This window comes from Jaculus jaculus, chromosome 5, assembly GCF_020740685.1.
Source record: "Jaculus jaculus isolate mJacJac1 chromosome 5, mJacJac1.mat.Y.cur, whole genome shotgun sequence".
NCBI classification, from domain to species: Eukaryota; Metazoa; Chordata; class Mammalia; order Rodentia; family Dipodidae; genus Jaculus; species Jaculus jaculus.
In genome coordinates this window covers 73058227-73080456 of record NC_059106.1, presented here as the reverse complement: position 1 = coordinate 73080456, position 22230 = coordinate 73058227, and the positions used below count along the sequence as shown (strand labels likewise).

General features: G+C 47.5%; 1 protein-coding gene across 1 annotated transcript; it reads left to right on the top strand.

Moving 5' to 3' along the window:
- The first annotated feature begins 15392 nt into the window (after nt 1-15392).
- Fam167b (family with sequence similarity 167 member B) lies at nt 15393-16935 on the top strand. The gene is made up of 2 exons (XM_004665273.2): nt 15393-15885; nt 16502-16935. The coding sequence occupies exons 1-2, from the start codon at nt 15634-15636 to the stop codon at nt 16730-16732; spliced, it is 483 nt and encodes a 160-aa protein (XP_004665330.2). The 5' UTR covers nt 15393-15633; the 3' UTR covers nt 16733-16935.
- Nucleotides 16936-22230: the final 5295 nt, after the last annotated feature.

Here is a 22230-nt window from a genome sequence, read left to right as displayed (position 1 = left end):
TGGCTCCTGGTGATTTTGTGGGGGTGGTCTCGTCATTTTCCCCCCTCCCCGACGCCCTAGCATACTCACGCCACTCAGAGGTCACTTTACTTAGGCCTCCCCACACTCAAGACACTCCAGAGCACCTTAGTTTGCTGAGCAAGCATACTTTGCAGGCATTCTCATCCAAGCTCAAGTCCTGAGGGGTCTGGGAACATTTCAAGATATTCAAGGGGCCAGTGCTTAGGGAAGGGGGGGGTTCAGGCAGAAGTTGTGGACCAAGTTTTCCCTTTTTTTAAAATATTTTTTTCTTTTTAAAATTTATTATTTTAGTTATTTGAAAGAGGGAAAAAGGCAGATATAAAGAATGGGCGCACCAGGACCTCCAGCCACTGCAAATGAACTCCAGGTGTATGTGCCATCTTATGCATCTGGCATATGTGGGTCCTGGAGAATTGAACCTGGGTCTTTTAGCTTTGCGGGCAAGGATCTTAATGGATAAGAGATCTCTCTAGACCCTGAGGAGTATTTTAAAAATAAAATCTAGGGTTGGAGAGATGGCTTAGCAGTTAAGGAACTTGCTTGCAAAGCCTAAGAAACTTGGTTCAATTCCCCAGGACCCACATAAACCAGATGTACAAGGTGCTGTATCCATCTGGAGTTCATTTTGAATGGCTTGAAGCCCTCGTGTGCCCTTTCTCTCTCTCTCTCTCTCTGCACCTCTTTCAAATAAATAAAAACAAAATACTAAAAAACAACAACAAACCCTAAACCCTGGTCCTGGAGAGATGGCTTAGTGGTTAAGGCACTTGCCTGCGAAGCCTAAGGATCCAGGTTCAATTCCCCAGAACCTATGTAGTCCATATGTACATCGTGGTGCATGCATCTGGAGTTCATTTGCAGTGGCTTGAGGCCCTATCATGCCAATTCTCCCTCTCTATAAAAGTAAATGAAAATCAAGTGAGGAAGGGAGGGTAGCAGAGGGTGCTCAGTAGTTCACGTGAAAGATGATTGCATGAGGGCAGCAGGAGGCACCTGGCGTGGGAGCCTACCTCCCGGAAAAGAAAGCAAGAAATTTTAGGGATGGGAGTTGCTAATATATAGATATATATAACAAAAAAATTTAGAGGAAAGGCTAAAAATTAAGAAGTTAGGGCTAGGGAGATGGATCAGCAGTTGGACGCTTGCTTGTGAAGCCTGGCATCCTGTGTTCACTTTCCCGGTACCTATATAAAGCCCGATGGACAAAGTGGTACATGCATCTGGAGTTCATTTGCAGTGGTTAGAGGCTCTGACATGTACATACTCTCAAAATTTAGTAATAGATAGCTGGGCATGGTGGTGCATGCCTTTAGTCCCAGAACTCAGGAGGATTGCTGTGACTTCAAGGCTACCCTGAGACTACGTAGAAAATTCCAGGTCAGCCTGGGCTAGAGTGAGACCCTACCTTGAAAAACCAAAAAAAAAAAAAAAAAAAAAAAAATTAGTAGTAAGTGAGGCTCAGCGGTTTAGGTGCTTGCCTGAAAAGCCTAAAGGCCCAAGTTTGATTTCCCACATAAAGCCAGATAGATGCACAAAGTAGAACATGTGTCGAGTTCATTTGCAGTGGCTAGAGTTCCTGTGTACGCGTTATGTCTCTGCTTGTAAATAAATGAATAAACAAAAATATTTACTTGAGAGCGACTGTGAAAGAGGCAGAGAGAGAATGGGCACACAAAGACCTCCAGTCCAATTAGAGGGCAGTTGGGTTCCACCATGACAGACGTGCCACTATTGCACCCGTTGGCTCATTTGGCCTGGCTGGCAAAGTTTAAAACTTGCAGTGTGCACTGTTGAGTATTTTCACTGGTGATTTCTCTCCCATTGAACTGCATGCAGAATGGCTTCTTCCAGCTTTCTGTCAGCTGGTCTACATGGAGGAGGTTATCAGCTCAGTTCCAGTAGGATTTTTCAGTGGCTTTGCAGCCCAAGTATAGGGAGTCTTCAGCAATAGGGTCTTACCATCTATTCCTGGTATGAAACCAAGGGCCTTGGCAATGGCCTATAATGTTTTGGGGGCATTGGTGACCTCCATGGCCAACAACTCACTGGAAGGATCCCATCCCTGGCACTGAAAAATTTCTAACAACAATCTGGCTCCTGTGTGTTCCATTGTCCAAAATGTAGATTTCCATATGATTTATTTATATCCCTTGGATTTTGATTAGTCCTCCCTTCACCTTTCCTTTACTCAGTCTCTTTCCCCTGACCTCACTTGGGCCTTTTCACCCCCATTAATCTATTATTCTACTTATATATATACAATACCATCCTATTAAGTAACCTCCTCCCTTCCTTTCTCTTCCCTTTATATCTTTTTTCTAGCTTACTGGTCTCTGCTACTGAGTTTTCTTCCTACTCACACAGAAGTCCAGTCATCTGTAGCTAGAATCCACATTATGAGAGAGAACATGCGACGTTTGGCTTCCTGGGCCTGGGTTACATCACTTAGTATAATCCTTTACAGATCCATCCATTTTCCTGCAAATTTCATAACTTCGTTTTTCTTTACCGCTAAGTAGAACTCTGTTGTATAAATGTGCCATATCTTTTTTTTTTTTTTGTTTTGTTTTGTTTTTCGAGGTAGGGTCTCACTCTAGCTCAGGCTGACCTGGAATTCACTGTGGAGTCTCAGGGTGGCCTTGAACTCACAGCGATCCTCCTACCTCTGCCTCCCGAGTGCTGGGATTAAAGGCATGCGCCACCACCCCTGGCAAAAATAAATCTTTTAAAAAATATTTTTACCTAGATGTCTCTCAACTGATGAGTGGATAATAAAGATATGGCACATTTAAGCCAGGCGTGGTGGCGCATGCCTTTAATCCCAGCACTCGGGAGGCAGAGGTAGGAGGATCGCTGTGAGTTCGAGGCCACCCTGAGACTCCACAGTGAATTCCAGGTCAGCCTGAGCTAGAGTGAGACCCTACCTTGAAAAACAAAACAAAAAAAAAAGATTTATTTTTATTTATTAGAGGGAGAATGAGAATGTGTGCGCCAGGGCTTCCAGCCACTGCAAACAAACTCCAGACACAGGTGCCACCATGTGCATTGGCTTACATGGGACCTGGAGAATGGAACCTGGATCCTTTGGCTTTGCAGGCATGTCTTAACCACTATGCCACCTATCTCTCTAGCCCAACAAAAAGTATGTATACATTTTTAATTTTAAAAGGGAGCTGGAAAGATGACTTAATGGTTAAGGCACTTGCCTGCAAAGCCGAAGGATCCAGGTTCAGTTCCCTAGGACCCACGTAAGCCAGATGCACAGGGTGGCACATGTGTCTGAAGTTTGTTTGCAGTAACTGGATGCCCTGGTGTGCCCATTCTTTACCTCCTTCTCTCTGCTTCTTCCTCAAATAAATAAAATATTCTTTAAAATTTTAGTAAAAGGCCAGGTATGGTGGCACATGCCTTTAATCCCAGCACTCACTTGGGAGGGAGAGGTAGGTGGATCATCATGAGTTCAAGGCCACCTTGAGACTACAAAAAAAAAAAAAGCTGCGCATGGTAGTGCACGCCTTTAATCCCAGCACTTGGGAGGCAGAGGTAGGATTGCTTTTAGGTTTGAGAGGACATAGTAAATTCCAGGTCAGCCTGACGTAGAGCAAGAGCCTACCTTAAAAAATCAAAAAGAAGGGCTAGGGCTGGAGAGATGGCTTAGCAGTTAAGCATTTGCCTATGAAGCCTAAGGATCCCAGTTTGAGGCTTGATTTTCCAGAACCCATGTTAGCCAGATGCACAAGGGGGCACATGTGGCCGGAGGCCCTGGCGTGCCCATTCTCTCTATCTGCTTCTTTCTCTCTCTGTCTGTTGCTCTCAAATAAATAAAAGTTTAAAAAAAAAAAAAAAAGGGCTGGAGGAATGGCTTACCAGTTAAGGCATTTGCCTGCAAAGCCAAAGGACCCATGTTTGATTCCCCAGGACCCATGTTAGCCAGATGCACAGGGGAGCAGATGCCTCTGGAGTTCTTTTTTTTTTTTTTAATTTAATTTATTAGTTTTCTTTTCAGTAAATACAGGCAGTTTGGTACCATTATTTAGGCTCATCTGTGATCTACCCCCTCCCATTAGACCCTCCTTGTTAATGAAAATGGGTCGTGTATTGTGGAGTTAGCCCCCAGTTATTGGTATGATAAATGTCTCTGCAAATCATGACCCAACATGTGACTCTGACATTCTTTCCGCCCCCTCTTCCGCAAGATTTCCCTGAGCTATGTTGGGTTCATTTTTGGTCTGCTTCAGTGCTGAGGTGTTGGGGGCCGCTGAGGCTCTGGCTCTCTGATTTGGTAGGAGTTGATTTTTCTCTGCGTTGATCTCCTTCCCCTTTGTGCTGGTATCTGGCTCACAGGAAAACATCACCCTTGCATCTGGAGTTCTTTTGCAGTGGCTTGGAGGCCCTAGAGCACCCGTTCTCAATCTCTCCGTCAAATAAATAAATAAATAAATTTTTTTAAAAAATCAAAAAAAAAAAATTGGGGGGGGTTGGAGAGATGGCTCAGTGCTTGCTTGCAAAGCCTAAGGACCTGAGTCTGGAACTCATTTGCAGTGGCTGGAGGCTCTGGTGTGCTCATTCTCCATCTGCCTCTTTCTATTACTCTCAACTAAAATATTTTAAGGAAAGTAAGTCAGGGGCTGGAGAGATGGCTTAGCAGTTAAAGTGCTTGCCTGTGAAGCCTAAGAATTTATGTTCAAACCTCCAGGTCCCACTATGTGTAGCCAGACACACAGTGACACAAGCACACAATGTCACATAGGCGCCCAAAGGGGCACACACGTCTGAAGTTTGTTCACAGCAGGCTGAAGGTCCTGGTGCAGTCATTCTCTCTCTCTCTGCCTTTCTTTCTCTCAAAATAAGAAATAAAAAAAGTAAGTCAGGCTGGGTGTGTTGGTGGCATTTGGGAGGCAGACCTGAGAGATTCGTTGTGAGTTCAAGGCCACCCTGAGACTACATAGTGGAAAGAAAAGAAAGTCAAGCTCTGGCAAGGGGGACCTGGCTATAACACCCTTAAGCCAACCCCAACAACACACCTCTGGCAAGGCTATACCTCCCAAATTGCCATCAGCTGGAGACCATGCATTTGAAACACATGAGCTTATGGGAGACGTCTGATTCAAGCCACTTGTTGCAGTCCGGTTCGCGTTGCTGGTAGAAATCACCCAACCAAGAGCAGCTTCTGGGAAAAAGAGATTTATTTTGGCTTATAGGCTTGAGGGGGAAGCTCCACGATGGCAGGGGAAAACGATGGCATGAGCAGAAGGTGGACATCACCCCCTGGCCAACATAAGATGGACCACAGCAACAGGAGGGTGTGCCAAACACTGGCATGGGGAAACTGGCTATAAAGCCCTTAAGCCCGCCCCCAACAATACGCCCTCCAGGAGGCATTAATTCCCAAATACCTATCAGCTGGGGAGCTAGCATTCAGAACACCTAAGTTTATGGGGGACACCTGAATCAAACCACCACACCACCACAGGAGAATACACCAAGTTTTTTTTTTTTATTTAATACATTGTTGTTTTGTTTTGTTTGTTTATTTTTATTTATTTGAGAGCAACACAGAGAGAGAGAAAGAGGCAGATAGAGAATGGGTGCGCCAAAGCCTCTAGCCACTGCAAACAAACTCCAGATGTATGCGCCCCCTTGTGGGTTATGTGGGTCCTGGGGAATCGAATCTCGAACCAGGGTCCTCAGGTTTCACAGGTAAGCCCTTAACCGCTAAGCCATCTCTCCAGCCCGACACCAAGTTTTAAGAAAAGAGCAGCAGCCCATTGGATGAGAAAGTGGGATGCATCTGAGGAACTGGGGTGCTGATGCAGCAGGGATCTGCCCCTCTTTGTGCCTGCCTTTGCCCCCCTCATCTCTTCACTGTTGGAAGAGGAGGGTGCCAACGTGGGAAGCACAGGTATGCTCAAACAATTCCAACAGCAGTGACAGTGGGAACTGATGGCCCAGCTGCCACTCAACCCAGGAAGAGAAGAAAGGAGGGTACCTCGTGCTTGGGGTGGGTTTGGGAGGAGCTTACAGTACAGCTGGAAGGAGTGGTCAGCCTGGGGAGATGGCAGAGTTGCAGGCACCAGGAAACGGTTTTTGGATGGAGGAGATGGGCTAGGGCCTGGTTGACCACCTACTGGATCTACCAACCCCTGGGACCCAGTCATGACTCAGCCAGAGGAGTCTAGAATGAGTTGAGCCACTGAAGTTATAAGTAGGGGCTGCACCTGTTAGTTTCAGTCCCATGTCCCAGAACCCAGACTCCATCCCTGTGGGCCTAGGGATAGAAACAGTGGACCCAGTTTGAGATTGTATTTGCTTACTGAGTCATGGTTTTTGTGCCAGGGTTGAGTCCTGACAGTCCCACTCATCCTTTCACTCAGGCCTTTTGTCAACCATCCATGTCATTTCTGCAGATGCACTGAGATTACAAAAGCCCACCACAGTTCACAGCTTGTTTTTGAATTATTTATTTATTTGAGAGAGGTGCAGATAGAGGAAGAATGGGTACCCCAGAGCCTCTGGTCACTGCATATAAATTTCAGACACATGTGCCAACTTGTGAACCTGGCTTTATGAGGGTACTGGGGAATTGAATCTGGGTCTTTAGGCTTTGCAGGCAAATGCCTTAACCACTGAGCCATCTCTCTAGCCCTTTATTTTGTTTTTTGGTTTTTTGAGGCAGGATTTTGCTCTAGCCTAGGCTATAGTTACAGGCTGGCCTTGAGCTCAGGGCAATACTCCTATCTCTGCCTCCCCAGTGCTGAGATTAAAGCCGTCCACCACCACATCTGGCAGTGGACAGCTTTTATGTGGGGGTCTAGAGATTTGAACTCAGGTATGGTAAGTGCTTTATCCACTGAGCCATTTCCCTTAACTCTTTTTCACACAGGGTAGCAACCTACTTTCTCCATGCTCTGGGCTGCCAGGCAGGTGGTACTCAGTGACTCCTTCACATGAGCCAGCCAGAAGTGGCCTTCTAAGTCACTAAGCCAGCAGTCCACACTCTGCTCTATGTTCCCCCAAGCTTCCACCAGGCATATGAAGTTCTCTTGGTGGGGTCACCCCCTAGGCAAATGCAAACCTGGTCATCCTCTCTCTAGCCCAAGCTCTTGGAAAGCCCAGCCTGGGAGCAAGTCCTCAGTCTCATTGAGGAGACTGAACCCTCTCAGGAACTTATCTGATGAGAGGAACAGTCTCGTGGAACATGGAACCCACTGACGAGCCTTTATGTAATGGAAATGATTCTGTATCCTTGAGGACTCCCCAATCTGATGAAAGATACCCAAAACCCCCTTGGAGAGAGCTAGTCTGTTGGAAGGGGCCATAGCATTACCTGTGGGGCCCACATTGCCCTCAGTGAATAGGTATTCAGTGCTCTGAAAATCTCCAAATTACTTTTTTTTTATTATTATTTTTTTGGTTTTTCAAGGTAGGGTGTCACTCTAGCCCAGGCTAAACTGGAACTCACTCTGTAGTCTCAGGCTGACCTCAAACTCACAGTGATCCTCCTACCTCTGCTTCTCGAGTGCTGGAATTAAAGGGGTGTTCCACCAAACCCAGCCCCAAATTACCTTTGAAGTACCCCATTCTGCTGGGATTGGGGAGCCTCAGTCTGATAAAAGAAACAATACTCTTTGGATTCTGCATCTGTGCCTATCTCTCAGAAACTACTTTGCTCAGAACCAATGGAGACTTTTCAACCCGTTCAGCACTTTCAGTGGCTCCCCACTGCCTTTAGGATGAAGCCGAAGCCCCAAACGATGTCATTCAAGATCCCCGTGCTCCCATCTTCCCTTCAGCCTCAACACCTCCATTCCCAGTTCATACTCAGTTCTCCTACATAAAGACTTAGGTACATGTAGTCCTCCAAACAGGACAGAGGACCAGTCTGCTTCTTCATCTTCATTGCTACTACCTCCTCCTCTTTACAGGTCTCAGGGAAAGAGAGCATCTGATCCCTGAGACTTCCTGCAGTGACCAGCAAAGGGGGTCTGCTTGGCAGTGGCTTGTTTCCACTGTTTGTTTAGGGACCCTGGAGCTCAGTCATACTGGGCTGGCCAGCACAGCAGCTTCTACGTTCAGTGTTGGATGAATAACTGTAAAATTTTGTATTTTGGATAGGGATAGCAGTCTACTCTCCTCAAAGCACAGACATCCCCTCAAGAGCTTTCCTTGGCATTTCCATCACCTGGAGAGCATGGAAACACTCGGGAGGTAGAGATAGGATAGTTGTGAGTTCGAGGCCAGCCTAGAACTACAGAGTTAATTCCAGGTCAGCCTGGGCTAGAGCAAGACCCAACCCAGGATGGTGGGGGTGAAACATAAGCGTCAAGGAGGTGATGGATGGATTCCATGGAGGAGAGCGCCTACGGAAGGAAGTCAGAGGTTGTAGGAAAGGAAAAGCCCTTCCTGTTCTCAGCTCCCATCACGACACCCTGCACTCCCGCTCCTTTTAGTATGTCTGGGAATAACGCTGGCTACGAAGTCGGTTTGCACACAGTTTTTAAACTCCCTTTTAAACGGGTAGTTTCCGCGCTCGGACTGCGCCCCCTTGTGTACCTGGACGGAACAGGCCGCGTCCCAGCGTCGCTTCCACGCCCTTTCCAGCCACAGCCGGGCAAGGAGAGTGACCCAGTCACCTGCGCACTCTGGGCATGGGCAAACCCAGTCTCGGGGTTCCCTGGAAGGGCAAGACTGCTGTGAAAGAGCCCCCCACAGGAAGGGTTCACGGGCATCTTCTCCCCCTAGTCCCTGCTCTGTTAACGAAACTTCAATTTCATGATCTGCGAAATGGGGTTGAATAGTCTTGATTAAAGGAGCTGCAAAAAGGGCTCAGCGGTTAAGACTCTTGCATTCAAAGCCTGACGGCCTGAGTTGGATTCCCCAGTACTCACGGAAAGCCAGATGCAAAAAGTGGCGCCTGCATCTGGAGTTCCTTTATATCGGCAAGAGGCTCTGGTGCATCCACAGTCTGTCTCTGTCTCTCTTTCTCTTTCCCCTTGCAAATAAAATTATTTAAAAAAAAACTCCTAAACCGGGCGTGGTGACGCACGCCTTTAATCCCAGCACTCCGGAGGCAGAGATAGGAGGATCACCTTGTGTTCGAAGTCTTCCTGAGACAACATAGTTAATTCCAGGTCAGCCTGGACCAGAGTGAGACCCTACCTCGAAAACCCAAGTAAGTGAGTGAGTGAGTGAGTGAGTGAGTGAGTGAATGAGTGAGTAAGTAGGGCTGGAGAGATGGCTTAGCGGTTAAGCGCTTGCCTGTGAAGCCCAAGGACCCTGCTTCGAGGCTCGATTCCCCAGGACCCACGTTAGCCAGATGCACAAGGGGGCGCATGCGTCTGGAGTTCGTTTGCAGTGGCTCGAAGCCCTGGCGCGCCCATTCTATCTTATCTGCCTCTTTCTCTCTCTCTCTGTCACTCTCAAATAAATAAATAAAAATTAACAAAAAAATTTTTTTTAAGTAAGTAAATAAAAAATAAATAATCTTAGCCAGGCATGGTGGCACACACCTTTAATCCGAACTCTGAGACTTCATAGTGAATTCCAGGTCAGCTTGGGCTAGAGTGAAAGCCTACCTGGAAAAACCAACCAAAATAAATAAACCGAGCGTGGTGGTACATGCTTTTAATGCCAGCATTCGGGAGGCAGAGGTAGGAAGATCGCCGTGAGTTCAAAGCCACCCTTGCCCATTCTCTCCCTCTCATTTTCCCTCTCTTTGCCTCTTTCCCTGTATCAAATAAATATAGTTAAATAAAAAGAAAAACCAAAATAAATAAATAAAATAATAAATAAATAAATAGAAAGCTGGGCATGGTGGCACACACCTTTAATTCCAGCACTCGGGAGGCAGAGGTAAGAGGATCACCATAAATTCCAGGCCACCATGAAACTACATAGTTAATTCCAGGTCAGCCTGGGCCAGAGTGAGACCCTACCTTGAAAAACAAAAACAAAAATAAATAGATAGGGCTGGAGAGATGGCTTAGCAGTTAAACGCTTGCCTGTGAAGCCTAAGGACCCCGGTTTGAGACTCGGTTCCCCAGGTCCCACGTTAGCCAGATGCACAAGGGGGCGCACGCATCTGGAGTTCGTTTGCAGAGGCTGGAAGCCCTGGTGTGCCCATTCTCTCTCTCTCCCTCTATCTGTCTTTCTCTCTGTGTCTGTCACTCTCAAATAAATAAATAAATTTTTTTTAAATAAATAGATAGATAGACAAACAGACAGATAGATAATATTGCCAGGTGTGGTGGCATAGGCCTTTAATCCCAGCACTCAGGAGGCTGAGATAGGAGGATTGTGAGTTCAAGGCCAGCCTGAGACTACATAGTGAATTCCAGATCAGCCTGGGCTATAGTGAGACCCTACCTGGAAAAATAAAACCAAATCAAACAAACAGGGCTGAAGAGATGGCTTAGAGATTAAGGTGCTTGCCTGCGAAGACTAAGGACCCATGTTTGACTCTCCAGATCCCATGTAAACCAGAGGCACAAAGGTGTGTGACACAGGCACAAGGTCACACATGCCCACTAGGTGGCGCACATGTCTGGAGTTCTATTTCACTGGCTGAAGCCCTGGCTTGCCAATTCTCTCTTTAAAAAAAAAAAAGTGTCTAAAGCCGGTAAATCTATTTCTGGCTCTCAAGAGACTCTTAAAATTTACACGGGTAGCTGGTGTGGTGGCACATGCCTTTAATCCCAGCATTTGGGAGGTTGAGGTAGGAGAATTGCTGTGAGTTCAAGGACAGCCTAAGACTAATTCCAGGTCATTGTGGGCTAAAACAAGACCCTACCTCAAAAAAAAATAAAAAAATAAAAAAAAGTTTCAAGGGTAAAGAAAGGGAGTGGGGAGATGGAGAAGGATATATTCTGGAGGATGGAATGGAAGTATGTGGGTTTGTAACTGGGAACTGCCTACCCAATACATCTGAAGCTTGAGTGGGGAAAGTTCACCTTAATTGCAAGCAGCTGTATAGCTAGTGCCCTCCGCTCCCAGCTGGAAGTCTTGTCTCTGCCCGCCCTTCTCCATGTCAGGAATCCATTGCCAACACATGAATTGGGCTTATTCAACTGTCCATCCTACTTTCTCGTCTTTCTTTCTTTTTTCCTTCCTTCCTTCCTTCCTTCCTTCCTTCCTTCCTTCCTTCCTTCCTTCCTTCCTTCCTTTCTTTCTTTCTTTTCTTCCCTCCCTCCCTCCCTCCCTCCTTCCCTTCCTTCCTTCCTTCCCTCCCTCCCTCCCTCCCTCCTTCCTTCCCTCCCTCCCTCCTTCCTTCCTTCTTTCCTTCCTTCCTTCCTTCCTTCCTTCCTTCCTTTATTTATTTTGGGTTTTTGAGGTAGGGTCTCACTCTAGCCCAGGCTGACCTGGAACTCACTAAGTAGTCTCAAGGTGGCCTCAAACTCACGGCCATCCTCCTATCTCTGCCTCCCTCCTGAATGCTGGGATTAAAGGCATGCGCCACCATGGCCAGCTCTGGCTGTTTATTTTAATTTGTACTGATACATATGTTAAACTTGCTGGATGAACCAGCAGAGGGCTGCGGATGTGCCTCAGTGATAGAGTGCTTGCCTAGCTTGCAGAAAGCCCTGTGTTACTTGCACCACACAAACTAGGCTTATAAAGTCTTGAAGAACATACACTTATGTATTTCTTTTTAAATATTTTAATTTATCTTATTTATTTGAGAGAGACAGTGAGAAAAAGGCAGACAGAAAGAAAGTGAGTATGTGTGTGCCAGGGCGTCCTGCCACTACAAATGAACTCCAGAAACGTGCCACTTCGTGCATCTGGCTTTGTGTGGGAAGGATTTTTGTTTGTACTTTTTTATTTTTTTTGGCTTTTTGAGGTAAGGTCTTGCTGTAGCCCAGGCTGACCTGGAATTAACTATGTAGTTTCAGGCTGGCCTCAAATTCACCATGATCCTCCTACCTCTGCCTTCCAAGTGCTGAGATTAAAGGCATGTGCCACCTCGCCCAGCTCAACATATCTTTTTTTTTTTTTTTAAGCCCTGTTTTTAAAAGTTATTTAAGGGCTGGAGAGATGGCTTAGTGATTAAGGCACTTGCCTGCAAAGTCAAAGGACCCAGGTTTGATTCCCGAGTACTCACATAAAGCCAGATGCACAAGGTAGCACATGCATCCAGAGTTTGTTTGCAATGGCTAAAGGCCCTGGCATGCCCATTCTTTCTCATCTGCCTCTTTCTCTCTCTCACTCTCAAATAATAAATTAATAAATAATATTATTTAAGGCTAGGCATGGTGGCACACACCTTTAATCCCAGCATTTGGCAGAGGTAGGAGGATCACCATGAGTTGGAGGTGACCCTGAGACTACATGGTGAATTCCAGGTCACTCTTGGCTAGAGTGAGACCCTACCTGGAAAAAAAAAAAAAAGTTATTTAGGGCTGGCAAGATTGCTTAGCAGTTAAGGCACCTGCCTGCAAAGCCAAACGACTAAGGTTCAACTCCCCAGGGCCCACGGAAGCCAGATGTACAAGGTGGCACATGCATCTGGAGTTCATTTACAGCAGTCAGCCTGGGCTGGAGTGGGACCCTACCTTGAACCCCTCCCCCAAAAAAGTTATTTGAGAGAGAAAAAGAGGCAGATAGAGAGAAAATGGGCACTCCAGGGCATCTAGCCACTGCAAACGAACTCCAGAATCTGATTTTACATGGGTACTGGGGAATCAAGTCCTGATCCTTAGGCTTTGTAGGCAAGTATCTTAACTTCTGAGCCATCTTTCCAGCCTCCAAAATGCCTTTTTGAAATTTATTTATTTATTTATTTGAGAGAAAGAGAGATACAGAAAGGCAGCTAGAGAGAGAGAGAATGGGCATGCCAGGGCCTCCAGCCACTGTAAACGAGCTCCAGATGCGTGCACCCCCTTGCACATTTGGCTTATGTGGGTCCTGGGGAGTAGAGCCTGCATCCTTTGGCTTTTCAGGCAAGCGCCTTAACCACTAAACCATGTCTCCAGCCCTGAAAAATGACTTTTTTTTTTCTTTTCACAATTTTTATTAACATTTTCCATGATTATAAAAAATATCCCATGGTAATATCCTCCCTCCCCCCCTGCACTTTCCCCTTTAAAATTCTATTCTCCATCATATTACCTCCCCATCTCAATCATTGTGCTTACATATATACAATACCTATTAAGTACCAATCTCCCTTCCTTTCTCTTCCCTTTATATCTCCTTTTTAACTTACTGGCCTCTGCTACTAAGTATTTTCCTTCTCACACAGAAGCCCAGTCATCTGTAGCTAGGATCCACATATGAGGGAGAACATGTGGCGCCTGGCTTTCTGGGCCTGGGTTACCTCACTTAGTATAATCCTTTCCAGATCCATCCATTCTGAAAAATAACTTTTAAAAATAGAAATATAGGGCTGGAAACATGGCTTAGCGGTTAAGGCACTTGCCTATGAAGCCTAAGTACCCAGGTTTGATTCCCCAGAACCCATGTAAGCTAGATGCACAAGGTGGCACATGTGTCTGGAATTTGTTTACAGTGGCTAGAGGGCCCTGGTGTGCCCATTAAAAAAAGAGAAAAAAATGTGTGTGGGGGGAGAGTTGATGTAGCAGTTAAGGTGCTGGCCTAGAAAGCCTAAAGACCCGGGTTTGATTCCCCAGTACCTACATAAGCCAGATTCACATGGTGGCACATGCCACTGCATGTCCTTTCTCCTTTCTCGCTCTACCTGCCTCTTTCTCTCTCTTTCAAATAAATAAAAATAACAGAGCTGGAGAGACAGCTTAGTGGATAAGGCACTTGCCTGCCAAGCCAAAGGACCCAGGTGGCACATGTGCCTGGAGTTTGTTTGCAGTAGCCGGAGGTCCTGGCATGCCCATTTTCTCCCTCCTTCCTTCTTCTTCTTCCCTCTCTCTCTCCTCTCTGTGTCTCTATCTTTATCTTCCTCTTTCATGTCTACATGAATAAATTTTCTGATTCTCCACTCTATATCTGGTGCCTATTCTGTGAGCCTTAGTTTCCTGTATCAGTATTGATTGTCCCAACTTTCTAGGACCTAGAATCACTTGTGAAATGATTAGGTTAGCTTCTAGACATGCATGGGAGAGGTTTTTTTTTTTTTTGATATTTTATTAATTTTAGAAAGAGAGAGAGGGAATGGGTGTGCCAGGGCCTCCAGCCACTGCAAATGAACTCCAGATGCATGCGTCACCTTGTACATCTGGCTCATGTGGGCACTAGGGAATCAAACCTGGCTCCTTAGCCTTCTCAGGCAAGCACTAAGTCATCTGTCCAGCTGGTAAAAGATTATCTTGATTCTGTTGATTAAGGTTGGAAAACCTACCTTAACTGGAGCTGAGGCCCTGAGCTGTAGAAAAAGGACAGAGCTGAGCTGGGCATGCTGGCACACACTTTTAATCCCAGCCCTTGTGAGACAGAGGTAGGAGGATCACCATGAGTTCAAGGCCACCCTGAGACTACATAGTGAATTCCAGGTCAGCCTGATCAAGAGTGAAACCCTACCCTGAAAAAACAAAACAAAAACAAAAAACAAAAAACAACGGAGAGAGCTGGCTAAGCACCAGCATTTCGTCGCCGTCCTTCCTCAGTGGAGACTGCATGTGCTTAGCTGCCTCAGGCTTCTGCCGTCATGCCATCCTGCCATGGTGGACTGAACTGTGACCTGAACTGTAAGCTGAAATAAACCCCTCCTTTCCTTAAACTGATTTTGTCATATATTTGTCCCAGCAACAAGAAGGTAACTGATTCACAACACAAAGTCTGAAGGGGAGATGCTGAAGTTGAAGCTGAGGGGCAGGAGAGAGAAGGCTAGGGGTCCATGCACAGCTCTGCCTTTCAGCTCTAGGCAGCTCCTTCATCTGTAAATGATTTCCAAGGACATCTGATGCCGGGTGTGGTGGTGCACGCCTTTAATCCCAGCACTGGGAGGCAGAGATAGGAGGATGCCATGAGTTCAAGGCCACCCTGAGACTACACAATAAATTCCAGGTCAGCCTGGGCTAGAGCAAAACCCTACCTTGAAAAAACAAACAGAAAACAAAAACAAGAGCACCTGAGGCTCCTTAGATAAAGCTTGAAATGATTGACTTGTCCCACCAGAGGCTCAGACAAGTCAGTGACTTGCCCAAAGTAACTAGCACTGGAGCCCAGGTCCCCGGAGTCCCAGGCCTCCAGACCTACTCCTTTACGAAGAGCTTTGCCATGAAGGAGGACGGGGCAGCTGTCCCCGCCTCCCCCTCCCATCTCCCTCGACTTGGCTCTTGGGAGGAGGGCCAAGTCTGGGGTGGATGATGCTTTTCCTATCCTGAAAGCGACTTCCTTTCTGGGAACCAGGAGTCTGCTTCTGGGCAAAGACAATAAAATTCAGCCAAAGGGCTCCTCCTGCCCCCACCCGGATGGGCATCACGTGGCCCCCAGTTAGCAGCCCAAGAAAATTCCAGCCCTTGAACACTTAGTCTCACATGCCCATCTGCTCATCCACCCTGACACACTCAGCCTCCCTCATTCCCCTTCAACATTGCCCATCACGTATCTTTGACACACTCTCTTCAGCTGCTGCCACCTCTTCTTGGGCCACATTGCCAGCCTTTTCCCCACTGCCCTATCACTCACCTCAGACCTACCATGTCCCTGGGGCCGCTGAAATTCCAGGCAGTGGGTGAAGAGGACGAGGAAGATGAGAGCTTGGACTCTGTGAAGGCGCTGACGGTCAAGCTGCAGCTGCAGACCCGGCGCCCCTCCTATCTGGAGTGGACTGCCAGGGTCCAGAGCCAGGCCTGGCATAGGGCCCAAGCCAGACCTGGACCAGGGAGACCAGGGGCCATCTGTGGCTTTGACTCCATGGATTCTGCACTTGAGTGGCTCCGCCAGGAGCTGGTGAGTCTGGTGGGGTGGTCGAGCCTTGGACAGTGCCATTAAGCTGTCCTCCCTAGGTCCTAAAAGTCTGTGGTGTGGGGAGGGGATGAGAATGGACCCCTTCCCCCCCAACTGCTCACACCTGTGTCCTAGGGCAAAGGTGCTAGGAATTGCACTTGTCCAGTGTTTTATTCAGAAAGCATTGGTTAATAAGGATTCTGTCCAGTTTATAGGCCTTATGCTCAGGACAGAATACCTGACCACCACTTATAGGTACAGAAAGGCATTGGCTCCCCTATTCTGGGACTACTGTACCCCAGAGATACATAAAAAGGTCCTGTGCATGCTGAAGTGTTGACTATTAGCTGTCAACCCAATTTGTTCAACTTAGAGGCTTTGCATACCTGATCTGGGATGGCACCCAGATACCTATATTAGATGTCTATATTTGAACAGCAATAGATCTTAGCTTGTTTAGAGAACTGCCAGTGTGAAATAAGACCTGAGAGATAGGGGTGGGTGAATCTAGGTGACATGGCCTTGGTGACACAGCTGATGCAAAGGCCCCAAGTGTTCATAGTAAGGGAACAATGGCCAGGGAGGCTGGAGGCGAGCTCACCCGCTCTCTTGGTCACAGCAGGAGATGCAGGCTCAGGACCAGCAGCTAGCTGGGCAGCTGCTAAGGCTGCGGGCCCAGCTGCATCGGCTGAAGGTAGACCAAGCCTGTCACCTGCACCAGGAGCTGCTGGATGAGGCCGAGCTGGAGCTGGAGCTGGAGCCTGGAACTGGACTGGCCCTGGCCCCACCTCTGCGGCACTTGGGCCTCACACGCATGAACATCAGTGCCAGGCGCTTCACCCTCTGCTGAGAGGCATCTGCATGTGCCCTGGGCCACCTGGGAAGAAGAAAGTGAGCGGGTGTTCCAGAGGGTCCGACACCCGTTACAGGGAGGGGGTACACTCAGATCTCTGAGAGCTAAATGCAGACTGCATGAAACTCCAGCTGTGAGGAGGAAAAGAGCAGCTCAGACCACTAAATTCCTCAATAAAAACATTCTACATCCAATCAAAATCTCTGTAGTTCTTTATCCAGTCCCAGTGCTGCTGTCTGTCTGTACAATCTGTGTGTCCTTAGTTACTGGACTAAGGATTCCACCACAGGAACCAAGGCCCTGTTGAGGGTGGAGATGGAGCCCTATCTCCTCCAAGGCTCCACCTGTATTTCTCCACCCTATCGAGGTCTGTGGACATAATAGTTTGCCTAACATGTCCAAGGCCCTGGGTTCCCTAGCTAGCAATGCTTCAAAAAGAAGAAAAATTGGTCTGTAGAGATGGTTTAGCAATTAAGGTGTTGTTTGCCTGCAAAGCCAAAGGACCCAGGTTCGATTCCCCAGGACCCATGTAAGCCAGATGCACAAGGTGGCATATGCGTCTGGAGTTCATTATCAGTGACTGGATGCCCTGGTGTGCACATTCTCTCTCTCTGTCCCTCCCTCACCTCTCTGCCTCTTTCTCTCTCTCTCACTCAAATAAATAAATAAAAATACTAATTTTTATTTTAATTTATTTGGGAGCGACAGAAAGAGAGAGAAAGAGACAGAAAGAAAGAGAGAATGGGCACGTCAGGGCCTCCAGCCACTGCAAACGAACTCCAGACGCGTGCGCCCCCTTGTGCATCTGGCTAATGTGGGACGGGGGAATCGAGGCTCGAACTGGGGTTCTTTAGGCTTCACAGGCAAGCGCTTAACCGCTAAGCCATCTCTCCAGCCCAAATAAAAATACTAAAAGAAGAAAAAGTCACCAGTTTCTAGGAACTTAAAATCTTTAAAATTCTAACTTAAAATCTTCCTCCATGTGAAGTTATTTAGGTAAATGGGGTGCTTAAAGAAGGCAGAATTTAGCCAGGTCTGGTGGCACACACCTTTAATCTGAGCACTCGGGCGGCAGAGGAAAGAGGATGGCTGTGAGTTCAAGGCCACCCTGAGAATACATAGTGAATTGCAGGTTAGTTTGGGCTGAAGTAAGACCCTACCTAAAAAAAAAAAAAAAAAATGCAGAATTTGAGCTGAACACATGGCTTAGGCTTCTCAAATGCCTTAACTGCTAAGGACCCAGGTTCAATACCCCAGTACCCAAGTAAGCCAGATACACAGGGTGGCACACGCATCTGGAGTTCATTTGCAGTGGCTGGAGGGCCTGGAGTGCCCATTCTCTTTTTCTGTCTCTCTCTGTCACATAAAGTATTAAAAAGAATTCAGAATAAAAAAATATTTATTACTTGAGAGACAGAAAGAGAAGCCATAGAGAATGGGCTAACCAGGGCTTCTAGCCACTGCAAATGAACTCCAGACAAATGTGCCACCTTGTGCATCTGGCTTACATGGGTACTGAGGAATTGAACCTGAGTCTTTAGGCTTTGCAGGCAAGTGCCTTAGTCACTAAACAATTGCTCCAGCTCCAAGAATGCAGAAGTTATCTGGATGTGGTGGAGCACTCTTTTAATCCCAGCACTTGGGAGGCAAAGATAGGAGGAATGCCATGAGTTTAAGGCCACCCTGAGACTACATAATGAATTCCAGGTCAGCCTGGACTAGAGAGAGACCCTACCTTGAAAAAACAATAATAGCCAGGAGTGGTGGCGCACTTCTTTAATCCCAGCACTTGGGAGGCAGAAGTAGGAGGGATCACCATGTGTTTGAGGCCACCCAGAGATTACATAGTGAATTCCTGGTCAGTCTGAGCTAGAGTGAGTCCCTACCTCAAAAAAACAAATAAATAAACAAAACATTTTTTAAAAAAACACTAAAAATAAGTAAAATAAGGAGATAGAGAGATAACAGTGACTAAGCACTTGCTTGCAAATCTTAAGGACCCAGCTTCAACTCCCCAGAACCCATGTAAGCCAGATGCACATGGTGGTGCATGTGCCTGGAGTTCGTTTGCAGGGGCTAGAGGCCCTGGCGTGCCCATTCTCACACTCCCTCTCTCCCTCTTTCTGTCTCTAAAAAACAAATAAATCAATAAAAATAAAATCTTTTAAGCTGGGCGTGGTGGCACACGCCTTTAATCCCAGCACTTGGGAAGCAGAGGTAGGAGGATCATCATGAGTTCAAGGCCACCCTGAGACTCCATAGTGAATTCCAGGTCAGCCTGGGCTAGAGTGAGACCCTACCTCAAAAAAAAACAAAAATAAATAAATAAAATAAAATAAAATAAAATCTTAAAAAAAAATGCATTGCTAGCAGGGCATGGTGATGCCCGCCTTTAATCCTAGCACTCGGGAGACAGAGGTAGGGGGATGGCTAAGAGTTTGAGGCCACCTTGAGACTATATAGTGAATTTCAGGTTAGCCAGGACTACAGTGAAAACACCAAAAAAAAAAAAAAAAAAAAAAAAAAAAAAGCATTGTTTATCAGTAGCGAGGCGCCGCGGTGAACTGTGAACCGCTGAGGCCTCCCTGCACCCAGGCCTGGCGCTGCATCTGAGGACTCTGTCACTGAAAGTTTCTTGCTTTGTGTCTCTCAGCCTTTGTTTCGGCGTTACCCTTCTTTGTGTGACTTTCCAACTCGGGCTTCCTCCCCCTCCCCCATTTCCTGTCCCCTTCCCTCCGCAGCTGAGGTGCGCACTGCTCCAGCTTCCACCTCTGTGGGTCCCCTCCTCCGCCTCTGCGCTCCCCGCAGAGACCCTTGCGCTTCCCTCACACGCCCCTCCTGGTGGGCTCCAGCCCGTCCCGGGGGCCCTGACCGTGGCCACGCAGACTTCAACCTGGGCTGCGTCTGCTGCTGTGGCAAGGCTCTCTGGCCTCCTAGAAGACGAGGACATGGGCCCAGGCCCTGCACTCCTGTAGGCGGCGGGCTTGCCTGAATCACCTGGAGGAGAAGTGTTGCCCACTCTGCAGCTGTGAGAGTGGGTGCGGTCCTTCCCCCTGCCTGTAGCGCTGCCCTCTGGAAGACACGGGCTTGTCTTGCTTACCACCCAAAACGAGCTATGTCAGCCTGCCTGTAGGAGAGCCACCCTTGGCCTTCTGTGATTCTCACACCGCTGCTGTTCTGTGACCGGAGATGACGCGGGTCCCATTCTGTCGGTGACTGTAGCAGCTGTTTGACCTCACGTCTTACTGTAGCATGAGTGGTCTTGTTTCAGAGATATAAATGGCCCTTATCTCCAGCTCTGAACCTTTTGCCATCAGACTGAAATACAAGCTTTCAGTTTTCACACAGTGACTGTGGTAGCCTTTGCCTTCTGCTGTGAGCTGAGCATGTTTCTGGGGCTTCTGTTGATAAGGATCAAAGGAGGCCCTTGAATCTTTGTGTACCCTGGAGGGCAAGAGGAAGGGTCCAGCAAATATCCTCCCCTTAATTTTTACTTTTATTGTTTTTTTTTTTTTTTTTTTTTTTTCCAAGATAATGCCTTCCTCTAGTCCAGACAGACCTAGAATTCACTATGTAGTCTCAGGGTGGCCTTGAACATACAGGGATCCTCCTACCTCAGCCTCCTGAGTGCTGGGATTAAAGGTGTGTGCCACCACGTCTGGCTCCTGTTTTTTGTTTTGTTTTTTCGAGGTAGGGTCTTACTTTAGCCAGGCTGACCTAGAATTCACTATGGAGTCTCAGGGTGGCCTCCAACTCATGGTGATCCTCCTACCTCTGCCTCCCGAGTGCTGGCATTAAAGACTTGTGCCACCACACCCGGCCCTCCTCAACTTTCTCTCCTCCAAATGCCATCTGCAGTATGAATAGGGCCTGGCCTAGAGATAGATGTCTGGGACCCTGAAAGGCTGAGGGGTAGGGGTCTATGGTGGCAGGAAACTTGGGGTGTTGGAGGCTTGTGGTTGGGTTTCTGGGGCCTGGTTAGCTGCGGAGCCCTCAGGAGGAGGCAGGAAGTTGGTAGAACGTGGGTGCAGAGAGACAGGTGGTGGCTGGCTACGACCAAGCCAGTTGAAACTGGGTCCAGGCAGCCAAGCCAGGCCAGGAGCACCATGTGAATGGGCCAGAGGCTCTCAAGCTGGGCAGGTAAGGAGTGCTTGCAACAGGGCTCAGAGACTGTGGTGGTAAACCGGAAGCAGAGAGCAACGGCTATGCAGAGAGCCAGGTCCTCAGTAGTAATACAGCTGCCCTTCAAGCTGGGAGACACGAACGCCTTGTTGGAGGTCAGATACGTCGCCCCTTTCCTAAAACGGATAGCTCCTGCCTCTGCTCTGCTGTCTGCCATCATCCCCCATATTTTTTTAAATAAGTTTTTTTAAAATTTATTTTTATTTGAAACAGAAAGGGGGAGAGAGAGAGAGAGAGAGAGAGAAAGAGAATGGGCACGCCAGTGCATATAGCGATTGCAAATGAACTCCAGACACATGTACCACTTTGTGCATCTGGTTTACGTGGGACCTGGAAAATTGAACCTGGGTCCTTAGGCTTCACAGGCAAGCGCCTTAACCGTTAAGCCATCTCTCCAACCCATCTCCCGGCTTAATAGGATCATGCTTTTTGGAGATCTGGTGCATGAATGGCAGGCATTAAAAAAGCCTTTAGATCCCAGTGTGATGGCACACAGCTTTAATCCCAGCACTTGGGAGGCTGAGGTAGGAGGATTACTGTGAGTTTAAGGCCAGCCTGAAGGCTGCATGGTGAATTCCAGGTCAGCCTGGGCTAGAGTGAGACCCTACCTTGGAAAGTAAGAAAGAAAGAGAGAGAGAGAGAGAAAGGAAGGAAGAAAGAAAAAGATAAATCACCAAGTCTAGTCACCTATCTATGAGGCTCCTGAGAGCCAAAGGGGAAAAATGCTCAGCCCATATTCCCTCAGTGGGTCAGTGGCAGAGCAGGTATAGTCTAGGCTGGGGCCCTCCTCTTCCTCCTCCAGCAACAGAACAGAGTGATGGGGTGGATTGAGAACCCAGGAATCAATCCTTCAGGTCCCCGAAGCAGACCTGAGTGAAAAAAAAAAAAAAATCTCCTGAAAGGAGAGAGACAAAACCAGAAACCAGGGTGTCCAGATGGACACAGGGGAACTGGCCAACATCACTTGAGAAAGAGAAGTCAGCTGAAGGGATGATAGATGGGTGATGTTTATCCACTGGGCTAGAATCCCCAGGGCGGACATTTCTTATCTCAAACTGGAAGTTGGAGGTGAATGAGAATGATGGGAGAAGGGAAGAGGAAGGACTATTTTTATCCAAGACCTTGCAGCTGGCCCTGGGCAAGGAACTCCTGAACTTCCATCTGGAAAGCTGCTGTTCCTGCCCTGCCAAGCAGGATGCCCTCCCCTTTCCCCATTCCCTCTTGCCTCCTCCCAGCTGTATGCTTTGGAGACCCAGAAAGACATTGGCCACCTCTTATTCCCTCACATTTTCTTTTCTTTTATTATTATTTCA

What these genes read in the sequence shown, in the direction of transcription:
- Fam167b (XM_004665273.2), top strand. Translation starts at nt 15,634, where the DNA reads ATGTCCCTGGGGCCGCTGAAATTCCAGGCAGTGGGTGAAGAGGACGAG. An exon ending in AGTGGCTCCGCCAGGAGCTG is followed by an intron (nt 15,886 to 16,501) that starts GTGAGTCTGGTG and finishes TCTTGGTCACAG; the next exon opens with CAGGAGATGCAGGCTCAGGA.